The sequence below is a fragment of the Hibiscus syriacus genome, unplaced genomic scaffold (assembly GCF_006381635.1).
Source record: "Hibiscus syriacus cultivar Baekdansim isolate YM2019G1 unplaced genomic scaffold, ASM638163v2 tig00111952_pilon, whole genome shotgun sequence".
Lineage (NCBI taxonomy): Eukaryota > Viridiplantae > Streptophyta > Magnoliopsida > Malvales > Malvaceae > Hibiscus > Hibiscus syriacus.
In genome coordinates, this window is record NW_024063220.1 from 554942 (window position 1) to 570631 (window position 15690).

A 15690-nucleotide genomic window follows, 5' to 3' on the forward strand; every position below is an offset into this window, starting at 1 on the left:
TTGTATGTGATTTAGAGAAAGCTTTTAATAGGTTGAAACAAGCTCCTAGAAATTGGTATTCTAAGCTTCGGTCCTTTTTACTAAGTATCGATTTTACTAGGACTCAAAATGATGCTTCATTCTTTATTTCGGCATGGTGGTGATCATTGTTTATAGGTTTTGGTGTATGTTGATGATATTATTATCACAGGTGATTCTAATGAGATGATTGAAAAATCAGCATCGTCTCTTAGTCGTGAGTTCTCATTAAAAGATCTTGGTGAGTTAAGTTTCTTTCTCAAACTTAAGGTTGAAGGACATGATGTCGTTTTTTTTTAAGTCAGCAGAAGTACATTCGTGAGCTACTTGAGCGTGCTGATATGTTGGTTGCTCGGTCAGCTCCTACTCTCATGGTTTCCACTCCCAATTTAATGCAAGATGTTGGTCGTTTACTTGATTATGTACAACTTTATTGTAGTTTGGTGGGTGCTCTTCTTTACTTAAGTAACACGCGACCAGATATTACGTTTAGCATTGGGCGTGTTTCTCAATTTATGCATCATCCTTGTGAGTTCCATTGGTTGGCAGTTAAACATATTCTCTGGTATTTTAGTGGTACTATGGACTATGGTTTAGTCTTTCGTGCTTCCACAACAAATCTTCGTTTACGTGCATTATTTGATGTTGATTAGGCCAGTAATTTAGATGGCAGACGTTCATTTTTTAGTTATTGTGTTTATCTTGGTGATAATGTTTTGTCTTGGTGCACATGTAAACAAAAGTTCGTGTCTCAATCAATTACGGAGGCTAAATATGTGGGTTGGTTGATGCAGTTTTTGAGGTTACGTAACTTTGTGCTCTTCTTGGTGATATGGGATGTTGTGTGTTGACGTTTATTCTCCTTTTGAAATGATGTTGTAGCCTTCTTTCTTTTTGTTTTTCTTTTGCACTTTTCTTTGCAGTTCTTTTTTGTTTGTTTTCTTCTTTGTTATTGCAACGTTTTTCTTTCAATTAACACTTCTTTGTTGATCCACCAATTCTCTGAATATTGTTAGATATAACATCTTCCACTCTCCTCCAAGGATAAAGAAGAATAAGTTGCCTTGATTGTTTCCTGATCTAGGATGAACAATAAGTGTTGTCCTTGTATTGAAAGTTTGGGCTTCAAACAAAAAGGTTTAAATTAATAGTGATATAAGGTAATGAAATATATGAAATAATGAAAAGATAAGGTGATAGAAATATAGAGTTGGTTGCGAAAGAAATAGATGAAGTTGATGATATGTTTGAATGCCTTGAAGTAGTCATTTGATGATGATGATGAAGATGGTGCTCGACAATGGTGATGAAAATGGAGATAGTATCTTAAAGTTGTCAAGGAAGAAATTATGTTATAAAGAACATAACCTCATACCTTATAAGACTTCTTTAAGGGGTGGTAAATAGGACGTTGACCCACTAGATATAAAGATTTAGGAACCGGAAGTATCAGAGTTAAAGATGGGGTGATGCCACAAGTATGAATATTCGATAAGTCAAAATAATTGTAAAAAAACTTTGAAGAGAGGAACCTCACAAAATGGATACTTTGATTAAAGTGAATGGTGTGTTTACAAAGCCAAATGTCTTTCTATTTATAAGATTTCAAAGGGTTTGACCGAAACATTACATAGTTATAAGGCTAAGGCATGCACCCTTATTTTCATACATGATCCTTTTAATGAAAGTACATAATGAATGGATTAAATGGATTGTCTTCTCATGTTCCATGCATGTGTCGTCCATCCCCCCTTGTTGTGGCTAAATAATCATGTAGCTTGCCTCATGACTCTTCGAGTTCTAGGCATCTGTTAGATATCTCTTCACCAATGTGCACCTCTTGAAGTGGGGACCTTTCATGAATAGTCACCTTAATGGAAGGTCACAATGGTTAGAAGTAACCTTCATGAAACGGTATGTTGTAGGATGAATGAGTTAAAGTTGAGCTGGTCATAGGTGGATAGAGGCATGATAAAGTATTTGGAAGCTTATAGTGAAAAGGTACGTCCCGAAAAGACACCTCTTCGCAAAAAGACACGAACTATAGAAAATTGACTTTGTGTAGAAGGCATGTTCATTGATGGAAGTTTTCATCCTTTCAACTCCCCAGCTGATTTGAGTAGCTGAACTAGCTCATTTGTTTAGCTCAATCCAGCTATGAGCTCAAGTGCAGTTGTCGACTTTTCCTAGATTTGATCGTAAGCTTCCATGGAGTTGTCCTAAGTTGGTTTCCATAACTTTGAACTTCCTTTAATAGCTTAAATCAACTCTCATCCTTGTGTGACCAAATGTACCTTCACACAATCCAACAAGAATTAGTTAAGTAAAAGACATTAGATAAACTTATAATAACATAACATAAAGATGTGGACTATAGGTTATATTAAAACAATATCATGCACCTCATATGATAATGAATGGAAACATGTTATAATAACCTAATACATGGCATAAACTAGTTACGATGTTCATAACATGGAATGTGATAAGCATAACATAGTATATAACTAAAGTCATGATAATTAAGGAATGAAAGTATAAGAAATGAAAATGAGTAAAGATATTGAAAACACTCTCTTCTTTCATCTTGAATAAGCTCAAAGATGTAAGCAATGCTATTATCAATAGGTGCGCATGAAGGCTGATTTGAATCACATCATTGAACATTTATTATCAAATAGTTAAGAGTATTTAAAACAATTACTATTTCATAATCACTTTAATTTAATCAAATATATACTACACTTTGAATGAAAGATACATGTTGAAACCTTACGTAATGTTCAGTAAAAAATAACTTTTATAAACATCATATTAGACTCCAAAACATATTATAATTATTAAGGTTAACTACATGATTGATCACTTATGTTTGTGTTTTGTCCACTTTTCCTCATTGATTTTAAATAACAAAATATACGGTCACTTTTATTTTTATTTAATTAAAATATGGTCACTTTCGTTTTTATTTAATTAATATGCGGTCACCATGGGTTAATTGTCGTTAACTGTTAACAGATTAGGTGAAGTGATATTTTGGTATTCACACATTTGATCATTTTATTATATATTCTCTCAATTTAGTCTTACTTTTAATAAACTAAAATAAATTTAATCTTTCAATTGAATGATTTCACGTGTCACTATTCAGTTATAAGACTAACTTTATTTTAATTTATTATATTTATTTTCTACCAATGTGTCACCCTATTGTTGAAAAAAAAACAAGCAAAGCAAAACAAATTTGGGCTAAAGGGATTCAAACCTAGGTCTCTTAGGAAACCAAGCATGTAACCAACCAATGAGCCAAAATCAATGCTTAATCTAAAATAGACAACATGATGTATATTTTTTATCTTATTGTTTAAATACTTAACCTAAATTCATAATTTTCTTAATCTAAAATAGACAACATGATGTATATTTTTTATCTTATTGTTTAAATACTTAACCTAAATTCATAATTTTTTTATGTATATTATTTTTTTATATTAACCTATTAAATATATTTTATTATTAACTTAATTTAAATATATTTTAATTTTATTAAAAATATGACTAAATTAAGAGAATATGTAAATAATAAAGATCAAATGTGTGATTATACCAAAATATTTAACTGTTATTAACGACAATTAACTCGCAGTGACCACATCTTAACTAAGTAAAAACAAAAATAATCATATATTATGTTTTTAAAATAAATGAAAAAAATAGATAAAACACAAATATCAATAATCAATTATGTAAGTTAAACAAATCATTATAAGTTGAGTAAATTATAAATTTATACTATTTAAATTTTATTACTTTTATTTTAGTCATTAAATTTTAAAGTGAATCAAATGAAATTTAAACTAATAGAATACTATATGACAATAAAATAAGTTTATCCATATATTAAGTGCTTGAAAAAATAATAATTTTTATAACATCCACATAATAAAGGATGAAATTATAACAAATTTTATTTCTTCCACTTCTATTTATGTTTTTGTTATAATCTTTAAGGAGTAAATAAAGAATGAAATCAATAAAGATAATAAAACATAATAAGGATATCTATGTAATTTCACAAGTCAAAAAAGATAAAAAGCCATCGCTGTTTTGTGAATTCCAAAACTGGTCTATGGGTACTAAGGTACTGACATATATGCATATAAATCCTTCCCTATGTCCCCACCACCACCACTACCAAACCCTAAACCTCGAATTTTCCCGCCATTTTTTAACAGATTAAATCGTCTCACGTCACTATAATTAACCCACGTGACACTCCTTTAGCCACCTGTCATCAAGATCCTCCTCCACATCATCCAAATCATTTAAGACCCTCCTATCGACGGCTGATATTAAATGCGTCATCCATCAAATCAAAATAAAATATCCAGATACTTCCTCTCCACGTTTTTCCGGTTTATATATGAACTGTTCTTTTTCTGCATTTTATTTCTTCCGATTAAACCCAATGGAGGAAGAAGAGGCAAAGAAGAGAGCCAGTGAAGATACCGGCGCCGGAAACGACGAGTCTACGGTGATGAAACGACGGAGGGAGGGGGAGACGGTTGAGTTCAACGACGACGTTTTGGCCTGTTTATCGACGGACGGAGAAGGTTGCAAAACTGACGCTATGAGCGAGTTGTTGAAGCTTCTTGACGAATCAGTGGAATATACGTCTTCTTCGTCGTCGACGACTTGTTCCACGGCTTCGTACGGGGTGAAGGTCAGGTTTAGCGAGAATCCATACTCATCGGCGTTGGTTTTCCAGTCGTCATCGTCGTACGTCACCATCAACGGCAACGAAGAGAGCTGCGGCTCGTCATTTTCGGACTCGGAGTCGAGCGTGATGGCGAGCGTGGACATGAGAGGGATTGTTAACTGGAACGTGAACGTCGTGAACTGCTTGGAGGAGATCAGAGGGTGGTTGGATAAGGAGGATGGGGGCGCGTGGAGTACAAGTGAGGGAGAAACGCGTTGGGAATGGGACGAAGAGAAGCTTGCCAGGTTTTGGGTGGGGAATGCCTGTTTTGAGAACTATTTTCAGGGTTTATGTTAATACTAATTACTTAGTGGAAACTTTTGGAAATAGAAAATTAGGGTTTGTATAAACTGAGCAAAAATGGAAAGATTTCGAATTTAAATGAAAACGGTGTGTGTGTTTTTTAATTTCCTTTGGTTAACAATTAGTTACTCCTTGTGTTTTTTTTAGAATTATCTTATTTAAAATATTTTATTATAAAAATTAATAAATAATAATAGTTATATATATATATATATATATTTATATATCTCATTATTTTTTACTTATAAAATTAAATTCATCGATTCTATCACTCATCTTTTAAGAATAATTTTGTTATTTTTTTAAGATGAAATTCGTCTTCTAAATTTATATACATAATAAATGTATGACACAAATATTATCTTAAAATAATTATTATATATTATAAAATAAATATAATTTTAATAAAATATTGTATTATTATATAATATTTTAGGGATAATTAAACAATAATTAATTATGTTTGTGTTTTATTTATTTTTAGTCATTACTTTTAAAAAACATAAGATATTATCGTTTTATTTTTTATTGAATTAAGATTTAGTCAACTCGAGTTAACTGTTGTTAACAATAGTTAAATATTTTGATATAATAATGTGTTGTTTATATACTCTCAATTTATTTATATTTTTTAATAAATTAAAATAAATATAATATTACAATCGAATAATGTCACATGTCATATAATGTGTTATCATTCGATTAAATAATTAATTTTATTTTAATTTAATATATTTATTTTCACCCATCAAAGAATAACAAATGTCACTCTCTAGTTGAAATAAAACAGAGAAAAAGAACATTTGGACAAAAGATTCTAACCATTAAACAAATATCATTGTTTGGTATAAAGTAGACAACATAGTATATATATTTTGTATCATAGTATATAAATAATTAAATTTATTTTTATATATATTAGCTTAAAAAATATTTTTATATTAATTTATTAAATATATTTTATTTTTATTTAAAAATATATATTTTATGTTAAAATTGATTTAAAATTGTGATTAAATTAATAAATATGTAAATAATATATATTAAATGTGTGGTTATACCCAGGGTTGGGTATGAGACCCGAACTCGACGGGTTCCGATCCGACCAGATCAAGTCGGGTTTTTTTAATAAAAAATGGGTTTGGGTTGGGTCGAGTTTTTAAATGTGATGCTCAGATCGAGTTCAAGTTTATGGTAAAAATATCTGACCCGAAAAAAATATAATTTTATCTTATTGTTTAGGAATAATTATAATAATACCCCTCTATATATTATTTTTTTTCAAGTAAGTCACTGTTTTTATTGAATAAAAATAATATTTTTTATTATTTCAGATCGGGTCGGATTTGTAAGTTATATATAGGGTCGGATTTGAGTTGGGTGAAATCTTGTTTCATGCGGGTTGGGTCGGATCTCGGGTGGAGGAGTTATTATTCTCGGGTCGAGTCGAGTAGACTAAAAACCCGACTCAACCCGACTTATGACCATCCCTAATTATATCAACTATCACGCCACATATTCTGTTAATTGATAATAAAGTTATGTGATAAACAATTTTAATTAAATAAAAACGAAAGTGATTATATCTTAATTAAATAAAAAAACGATAATATTTTATGTTTTTTTAAATCAATAACTAAAAGGGGATAAAAGACAAACATAAATAATCATTCATATAATTAACCCAATATTTTATTTAAATTCTAATGAAAAATATTATTTTAGTATAATTCAAATACAGTTTATGACTGTCAAAAATGATCATTTATGTGTTTTTACATTAAACAAGAAACAAAAACCTTCGAATCTTGGTGTCTTGTTGTTTACAACTTCTGATCGTCCATGCGGGAGGAAAACACCGTCGGTAACGGAGGTGACCCAGGCAGGCGAAACTTCAGAGACTGCAGGGAAAAAAACAATTTAGAACTTCAGAAGGGGAAGGAACGACGGAAGAAAGAACATGGACAAGGCCTTGAAAAGATATTGTGGCAGATTCACCCATTTTCACTGGGATGTTTAGGAGTTCGGCAAGAATTGAAGAAGAAAACTACAAGTCGGGGGCTGAAGAAGAAATGCAAGATGACGGTATTCCTATAATCAAGATTGATAAAGAAATGAAGGAAAGAATACGAAAACCATGGAGGAAAGCCAAGTTTTTGGGGGAAACATTTTCTTACAAGATTATAATCAGCAAAATCACCTCGATGTGGAAACTGGAGAGCGATTTTGACTGCATTGACTTAGGTAAGGGCTTTTACGTCATAAAATTTCAAAACACGAACGATAGGATCAACAAAAGGCCCTTGGAAGATCATGGACCATTATCTAACGGTACAAAAATGGAAGCCAAACTTTTTTGTGGAAAAGGAAAACATATCGTCCACTTCGGTATGGATCCACATCCCGGGTCTCCCGATAGAATATTGATGAAGGTATTTTGGTGAATGTTGGTAAGATGGTTAACACTACTTAAAAGTTGACTCTCGTACAACGTGGACAACCAAGAGAAAAATTGCAAGAATATGTGTGGAAGTGAATTTAAACAACCCTCTGCTCTCGAAGATAAGGATAGGTAACATGACTTTCAACATTAAACATGATGGCATAAATCAAATCTGTTTTTACTGCGATATGGTAGGTCACAGGACGGAACAATGTCCCATTAAAATCATCGACAATTCTCAGAAAGAAAATGAGGAAACCCCACAACCAAATTTAGAAAACCAAGAATCCAAGTAAGAAGACCTACCTAACGAAACAACAGCAAATGAGACCGTTATGGCCTCTGGATGTTGGTCCAAAGAAGGCAAAGAGGTATGCGCAGTAACAACAAAAACCAGAACAATAGCACCCAAGCGAACACAAATGAAACAGCATATTTTAAGCGGAGAAAGAGACACATAAAACAGTTGAAATCCTACGATAAATGAGAATAGCCGGGAAAAGGAATGAATCATACAACAGCGGTAAGAAAATACGATTTATGAAGGTACCCATCAATCACCAATCAGAGCAGTAAGGAGAGACAGGAAAAAAATCATTTGGTATCAGTCGAATTACTACAGTCAAGGAACGAGTAATGAATGCCCTGATGGACATATTCCCTTTGCTCATAAACTTCAAATGGAAATAAAGGAAGCAACTAAAGGAAATAACACTAACATTAGTAGACAACCTGCTAAGGAGAAGACTAAAAACATCAAAGTCAACACCAAACAAAGTCAGAAAGAAGATAACCAAAAAGGGGACAAAGAAGGGAGGACATGATCATTGACCCTCAAAGTCCAAAACACTTGAAACAAATGGTGGATACCAACATAAAAATTGCTCAAGCAGTGCAAAATATAGATAAAAGTATTACAATTCTCAGAAACAAAATCGTAGCTATTCCCGATTATCAGGAGGAAACCATAAGCAAAGTTCTATCATGAAATTGATTTGAAATTGTAGGGGTGTGGAAAGCTGTGAATTCTTGAGGAATTGCAGACATTATTCAAAATGAGAACCCTATAGTTTTGGCTTTGCTTGAAACCAAAGCTGCGGCAGAGATGGGTAAAACGCTTTACAAAAAATTGAATTTCGATAACCAATTTGTGGTTCTAGCCGAGGGGAGATGTGGGGGGTCTTATTATTCTATGGAGCTCGAATATCTTAATGATAAAGATCCTACATAATGCCGATCAAGCGGTTCACTGTGAACTAAATAAAAATGACAAGGTTTGGGTAACTGCTTTCACTTATGATCAACCACACACCTACAAAAAATCGGATTTCTGGAATGACATGAGTAGCGACTCGGACACTGTTGATAAAACTTGGATCATAGTAGGTGATTTTAATAATATAGCTTCGACCAAGGAAGGGAAGGCAAACTCAGATTGCATGGATCATATAGTTCAGTTTTAAGAACGATGGGACAGATGCAAGTTGATAGACATAGGTGAGGTAGGAAACAGATTTACTTGGGTGAGACATGTACAAGGAAAGGTGGTTTACAAGAAAGGTTAGACATAACTCTTATAAATGCAGAAGCCTTGGATTTTCCCCCCTAATATGCTCACTGTTATCTTGGCCAGACACTACTCCGACGATCATCCCATTGTCGTAAATATTGATTTGACAGTCATTTTGGAAAAGAAATAAAGGTCGTTTAGATATGAGGATTTAGGGCTCACTCATCCAGATTTTACGAAGGTCTTTACCATTGATTGGGACGGAAAAATAATGCCATAGTTTAAGCTATAAATGAAGAGGAACAAGAAATTAGTGATTGGAAGGAGTCCTTTCGAAAACATTTTCAGGAAAAAACATATTCTGCACAATTGTTTAAATGGCATCCAAAGATCCCCAAAATATCAAATATCCAAACACCTCCAAGACCTCGAGAGGACTTTAAATGAAGAATACCAGAATATTTTAAATCAGGAAGAGATCATGTGACTTCAAAAATCTAGATAGGATTGGATTCTAAAAGGGGAAAGGAATACTAAATTCATTCATATCACAACCAAAATCAGGCATAAGCGAAACAGAATTGTCAGCTTATTCATTAACGACACGTGGTGCACGGAAAAGCAGCCCCTGATTGACCATATTATAAACTACTATAGACCTCTTTGCCAAGAAGGAAGTGGGAATACTGGATGAACCTTATGACAAAATTAAAGTTGTGATGAACGACGAGGAAATGGTTGTGTTAACAAAAGATGTCTCCATTGAAAAATAAAATCGGCAGTTTTCTAAATGAAAGGTTTAAAAGCTCTGGGCCTAGACAGAATGCAACCTATTGTTTTCAAAAGCAATTGGGATATAGTTAAAATTACCTTGCTAAATTTTGTTTAATCTGCTTTGTCAAAGGGAGTAGTCGATAGCCAAATCTTGAAAGTCTACCTAGTTCTTATTCCCAAAACTGTTGTGGCTGATAGATTACCATTATTTCACCCCATAAGCCTCTTCAACATGTCTTATAAAATTCTATCAAAGACTATCGTCACAGACTTAGACCTGCGCTCCAAAGAATAATTGGTCCTTTTCAAATAGTTTTCTGATTGGAAGAAGTGATGCCAACAACATCCTTGTGGTTCAAGAGGCGGTTCATACCCTCGTAAACTTCCAAGGTCGCAAAGGAGTTGTGATCATGAAGATCGACATACAAAAAGCTTACGATAAAGTCAATTGGCAATTCCTTCAAGATACCTTACAGGAGTTCAACTTCCCTGAAGAGACCATTGCTATTGTTATATAATGTATTCAAAACAACACTATTGAACCCCTCTGAATGGGAGAAAACTGAATGCTTCTTACTGAAGCATGGACTTCGACAAAGAGACCCATTCTCTCCTTATCTTTTTATTTTAGTTATGGAAAGACTCTCCCATATGATTTTGGAAAAGGTCGAGAATTGATAGTGGAAAGCCTTAAAATTAGTTAGAGGAGGAACTAATATTAGCCACCTACTTTTTTACAGATAACTTACTGTTATTTTTTGAAGCAAGCGCGAAGCAAATTGCAAGAGCCAGGGAATGTCTGAGGATCTTCAGCAAAGCCTCGGGTCTTGAAGTAAATCTAAAAAAATCCAAAATTTTTGTCTCGCCAAATATAAATAACGAGGCTTCAGATTATCTTTGTCAACTTAGCGGCATCCCTCAGACTAACAATCTAAGAATCTACTTGGGCGTACCCATTATTCATAATAGGGTTAACGCAGACACATATGCTCCTTTGGTGGAAAAGGAAGAAATTGGCCGAGTGGAAGGGAAATGTTCTATCCTTGGCTGGTCGGCGGACACTGATTCAATCTATTATTTCAGCTATACCAATGTACACGATGTGAACAGCCATGCTATCAACATCAATAACAAACAAATTAGATACACTAAACCAAAACTTTCTATGGGGAGGACCGAGGAGGACCAACTACACTCACAATCACCTAACGAGTTGTGACATTGTTTGCAAACCAAAAACAGCGGGGTCTTAGCATACGCAAGCTAGATTAATGAATCATGCATTAATGACAAAGAACATGTGGCGTATGTTCAAAGAACATGACACCATTTGGTGTAAAGTGTTCAAAGAAAAATACATCAAAAACACATTTTATAGAAGCTAATATGGTTGGGAAAAAATGGTCCACGTGAAAGGCATTTTAAACACCAGAGGGCAGAGACATCATTAGGAAAGGCAACAAACACCTAATCGAATTGGTAATCAAACGAAAATGTGACATGATTGGTGGATGGGGGATTTACCTCTAGTAAACGAGTATCCAGAAAGAGATCTCTACAACGATTAGAAGGTGGCTAAGTTCATTTCAGAAGGAAAATAATGGGACTTGATAGAACTGCAAAATCTAATCTCGGTTGAAATGACTAATTAAAGCTATTCCGATTCCAAAAACAACTGATTCACAAATAGAAGATAAGATGGATGAGGCTTCTCAAAAGATGGAAACTACGGTCAAATTGGCTTTCAAAGAAATCATAAACAAGATTTCTACAGGACAACAAATTCATAAGCTTGGATGGATTGGGAAGGTGGAAACAATGGAACGTGTTAGGATGTTTGTTTGGCTATGTTACCTCAACAAATTGAACGCAAGCGAAGTCAGATTACACAAGCATATTACACAAGAAGGTAGCTACAAGGTATGCCAAGGAGTTTTGGAAACATCAGAACATGCCTTAAGGACATGCAAAACATCAAGAACAGTTTGGGATGGCATCCAGAAAACAACACATAATAACAAGTTTAATGACGGTGAGTTCTAAAATTGGCTAATCAAAAACTGTTACTCAAGAAAACCGAGTACTGAAGGTGTATCTTGGGGTTCCTTATTTTTGGCAACGTTATGGGGAATTTGGACGGGTAGAAATGAAGTAGTTTTTAGCAACACAAGCAAACATCCAAAAGAAATCCAGTACAGCATAAACCTAGCCAGAGATATCAACGATAACTGAAAATTCCCGCATCAAATAACCAAAGAACCTCAATGGATTAAGTGGAGGAAACCACCTCAAGGTTGTTGGATCTTAAATGCTAATGGAGCGTGCAAGACAAACTCCGGTTTGGCAGCAGCGGGGGCCTAATCAGATGAGAATGACGATTGGATTCAAGGATTCTTCAGCAACATTAGAAGAGCCACAAGCGTCATGGCTGAACTATGGGTACAAGGTCTGTTATTGCAAAAGCTGTAGGTGAGAGAAAACTGGTTGTTGAAGCTGATGCGAAATGGTAATCAATGCCCTAAACAAGGATCACTTAGATGGCATTCAAAAAGAAGCAACTTTCAAAGACTGAAGAAATTAGAAAGATGGGCTGGATTTTGGAATTTAATATACCTGACGAGAGGAGAATCGTTATTCCGATCTTTTGGCGAATACGGCTTTTGAAAGATAAGGAGGAACACAGATCTTGAGTGAACCTCCAAAGGAGCTCATAGCTTTCTTACGACTGATAGAAATGAAGAAACAAGTCTACGATGATAGTCTGAGAGTCTATAGTTTTTAATTTTTCATCTCAACCTTTTGTAAAAAAAAATGTGTTTTTACATTAACTAAACAATAGAAATATTAAATATATACATAATATACTTTGAATTGTAAATGACAAAAAAATTAAATAATTTTAAAACTTATATAAATTTTATTAAAAGCGTGGGATTTTAAACGTGAATTTCATTTCAACCTTTAATATGGTAAATTACATCCATTATCATTTAATTATAGTGAAATTTAAACTTAATCATTAATTTTTAAATTTTATCAATTAGATCATTTAACTATTTAAATTATATTAAATCATCATTTGATTAAAGAGAAAAAAGATTAAATTAAGTATATTAAAATTAAGAAAAACATGTCACTAGTGACATGTGTATTTATCTGAAATTAAAATTATTGAATTAAAATTAAGATTAAATTAATAAAATATGTAAATAACGAGGATTATACCAATTTTGTTAATTTTTATATTAATTATTTCGTCAAATATTAATAATAAGTGACTTGATTAACATTATTTAAATATTTAAGTGACAAGATTGATAAAATTTTAAAATTGATGATCATGTTAAAATTCCACTCTTGTTAAATCGTCACCGATGTAGTTCGATCTTTTTATACGAATTTTTTTTATACAATTACAAAGAATAATTAATATATATCTGCATAAATATGATAATTTTATAATATAATATATAAAACAAATTATAATTAATTACTATTAAAATCAAGTATTATAAGTGCAAATACATTACTATGATTTAAACTAAAACAAATCTAGATGTTATCATATATTTTTAACGATGTTGTACCTTCGTTAAACATACTTCGTTTGTTATTATCACTCTTTTATCTCAAAACCTCAGAGATGAAATCTCATCATATGTAGGAACTTAGAGAAGCATCTTTAGAGAAATAACCTTGAGAACTCTAGAAGACAAAGTAGAACGTTTATAAATATGATATTGGATATCTAACCTCACTTAACAAGTCTATGTGATCTACTGGAATCAATCTATTACTAATTAATTCAGTCTGCAAATAATCATAATGATATAAGTTTGCATCAGTTTCAAGAGTCGTTATAATATATCTCGAGTAAGATCAATAGAAAAGAAATGATACACAGATGAAAGCATCTTCTTTTCACTTGTCTCTCTTCCACCTGGAGACATAATATTTTGATATCGTTCAACGATTGATCTATCATTATCTGTTGCTCTCCAAAGAAAGAATGAATCGAATCGTCCATACCTATTATAATGATTAATTATTAGAAACACAAATAGACTTATATAGAAATTATATTAGAATAACTCTAGATATGGTACAATCTAATTTGATTTTATTCCAGTTATTAAAAATGTGGTTAATTTGTTGTAATTAAATTAGAGGGGATTAATTTTAAATGCATAAAAAATACGATCACACAAAGTAGAAGACCAAAATTTAAGGTATTCCCAGATAATTGGAAACGAAAAACGTGACCCATGTTGTTTTCTCCGGAAAAGAACCGTGGAGCCGATTCACTGAAACGTGGAAGGCCGGCAGGCGGATACATACAGCCGACCGTACTCTTTTACATAATTCTACCCATCTCCGGGCTAAATTACCCATATATCACCATGTTTAAAGAAATCATGGACCTCTTTTGTATTTTCATTATTCAATTGATTTAAAATAAAACTATTGATCGTTAAAAACTTACTGACATAATATCATTTTATTAATATTATCTATATAACTATATAAATTTTAAAATTTATGATCGTCCTCAATTTCCATCGGTCCATTTCTAATTTCAAATTGTAACCTTTGTGTGCTTGGGCATTTGTCCTCCTAGTGCATGTAAAGCCATGGTACCATTTAATGTTGGGTCCATGCTTCAGGACTCATCTATATAATTTATAATATAAAGTTTTAGTCACGAGAGACAATGTGGTAAATAAATGTATTGGGGAACTCTTGAAATTTTGACTTTTCCTTGAATAAGCCTTGATTGCGATGCATCATAGTAACATGGCCGTGGCTAGTTTTCGGAACCATGTACAAATTCTTATAAAGGGCACTTATTTTTTAGATATATTCGATTTTGGAATAATAATAGTGGCTTTTTTGACAAACGCCGCAATAGATCCATCTATAGTGACGTTTTTTCAATAAAACCTCAACAATAGCGACATTTGTTTTTGAAAAACATCACAATAGTCCATCTATAGTGGCGTTTATTGAAAACGTGACTATAGATATACTTTTTTGGATCCCCATGTTTTGGGGCCTTGCGCCGTCGTGCAGTTCGCACCGCCGGCACTGCATAGTAAGCATGGTTTGTGCACTTAAATGCCCCTGATTAATTTCACTAGATTTTTTTTGAAAAATAAAATCTCTTGATTATAACGAGAAATCTAATTTTAAATTTGAATTTTAAAAATATAAATTTAACTAAATTAATATTTTAATTTTTATCCGATTTAATTGAATTGATCAATTACTCACAAATTAGTGTCTTACTGGTAAATTTATTGGTAAATGATTAAGATAGGCCAGATAATAATGAAGATCAATGACATGTTCCAGTGGGTGCGTAGCCATCAACCCCAATTTACATGTGATGGTTGATGAAAGGCATTGTCAACCTCTTTTTTGTCCTTTTTTTCCCCTCTACGAATCAAATTGATAATTAATATTTATATCTCTTCTAAACTATTTTAGACCGAACAAAAAATTCAATTTGATTTGAAAAAGTTTGATTTAATTTGATTTCAAGTTATAATTTATAAATTTATTTCGATTCGATTAAAAAAATTATTTTTATTGAATTATAAAATAGAATTAATAACTCAATTTTAATAATTAGCGAATTAGTTTTCAAGTTTAAGTTGAATCTTTTAACATTGAATGATATATCTCTGTTACATATGAAAAAAGTATGAATAGTATATATATATATATATATCGTATATAATAATAGAAAATCATTTAAATTAAAAATAAATAGTACCATATTAATATTATATAATATAATTAAATATAAACAAAAACTTGAACAACTCAACTTGATTAAAAAAAATTTAAATCAGTTTAAGTTATAAAATATGACTCTTCAAT

General features: G+C 32.2%; 1 protein-coding gene across 1 annotated transcript; it reads left to right on the forward strand.

Annotated features, from left to right (window-relative positions):
* The first annotated feature begins 4484 nt into the window (after positions 1 to 4484).
* Positions 4485 to 5184, forward strand: LOC120173441. The gene has a single exon (XM_039180620.1). The coding sequence runs from the start codon at positions 4487 to 4489 to the stop codon at positions 5072 to 5074; it is 588 nt and encodes a 195-aa protein (XP_039036551.1). The 5' UTR covers positions 4485 to 4486; the 3' UTR covers positions 5075 to 5184.
* Positions 5185 to 15690: the final 10506 nt, after the last annotated feature.

What these genes read in the sequence shown, in the direction of transcription:
- LOC120173441 (XM_039180620.1), top strand. Translation starts at nt 4,487, where the DNA reads ATGGAGGAAGAAGAGGCAAAGAAGAGAGCCAGTGAAGATACCGGCGCC.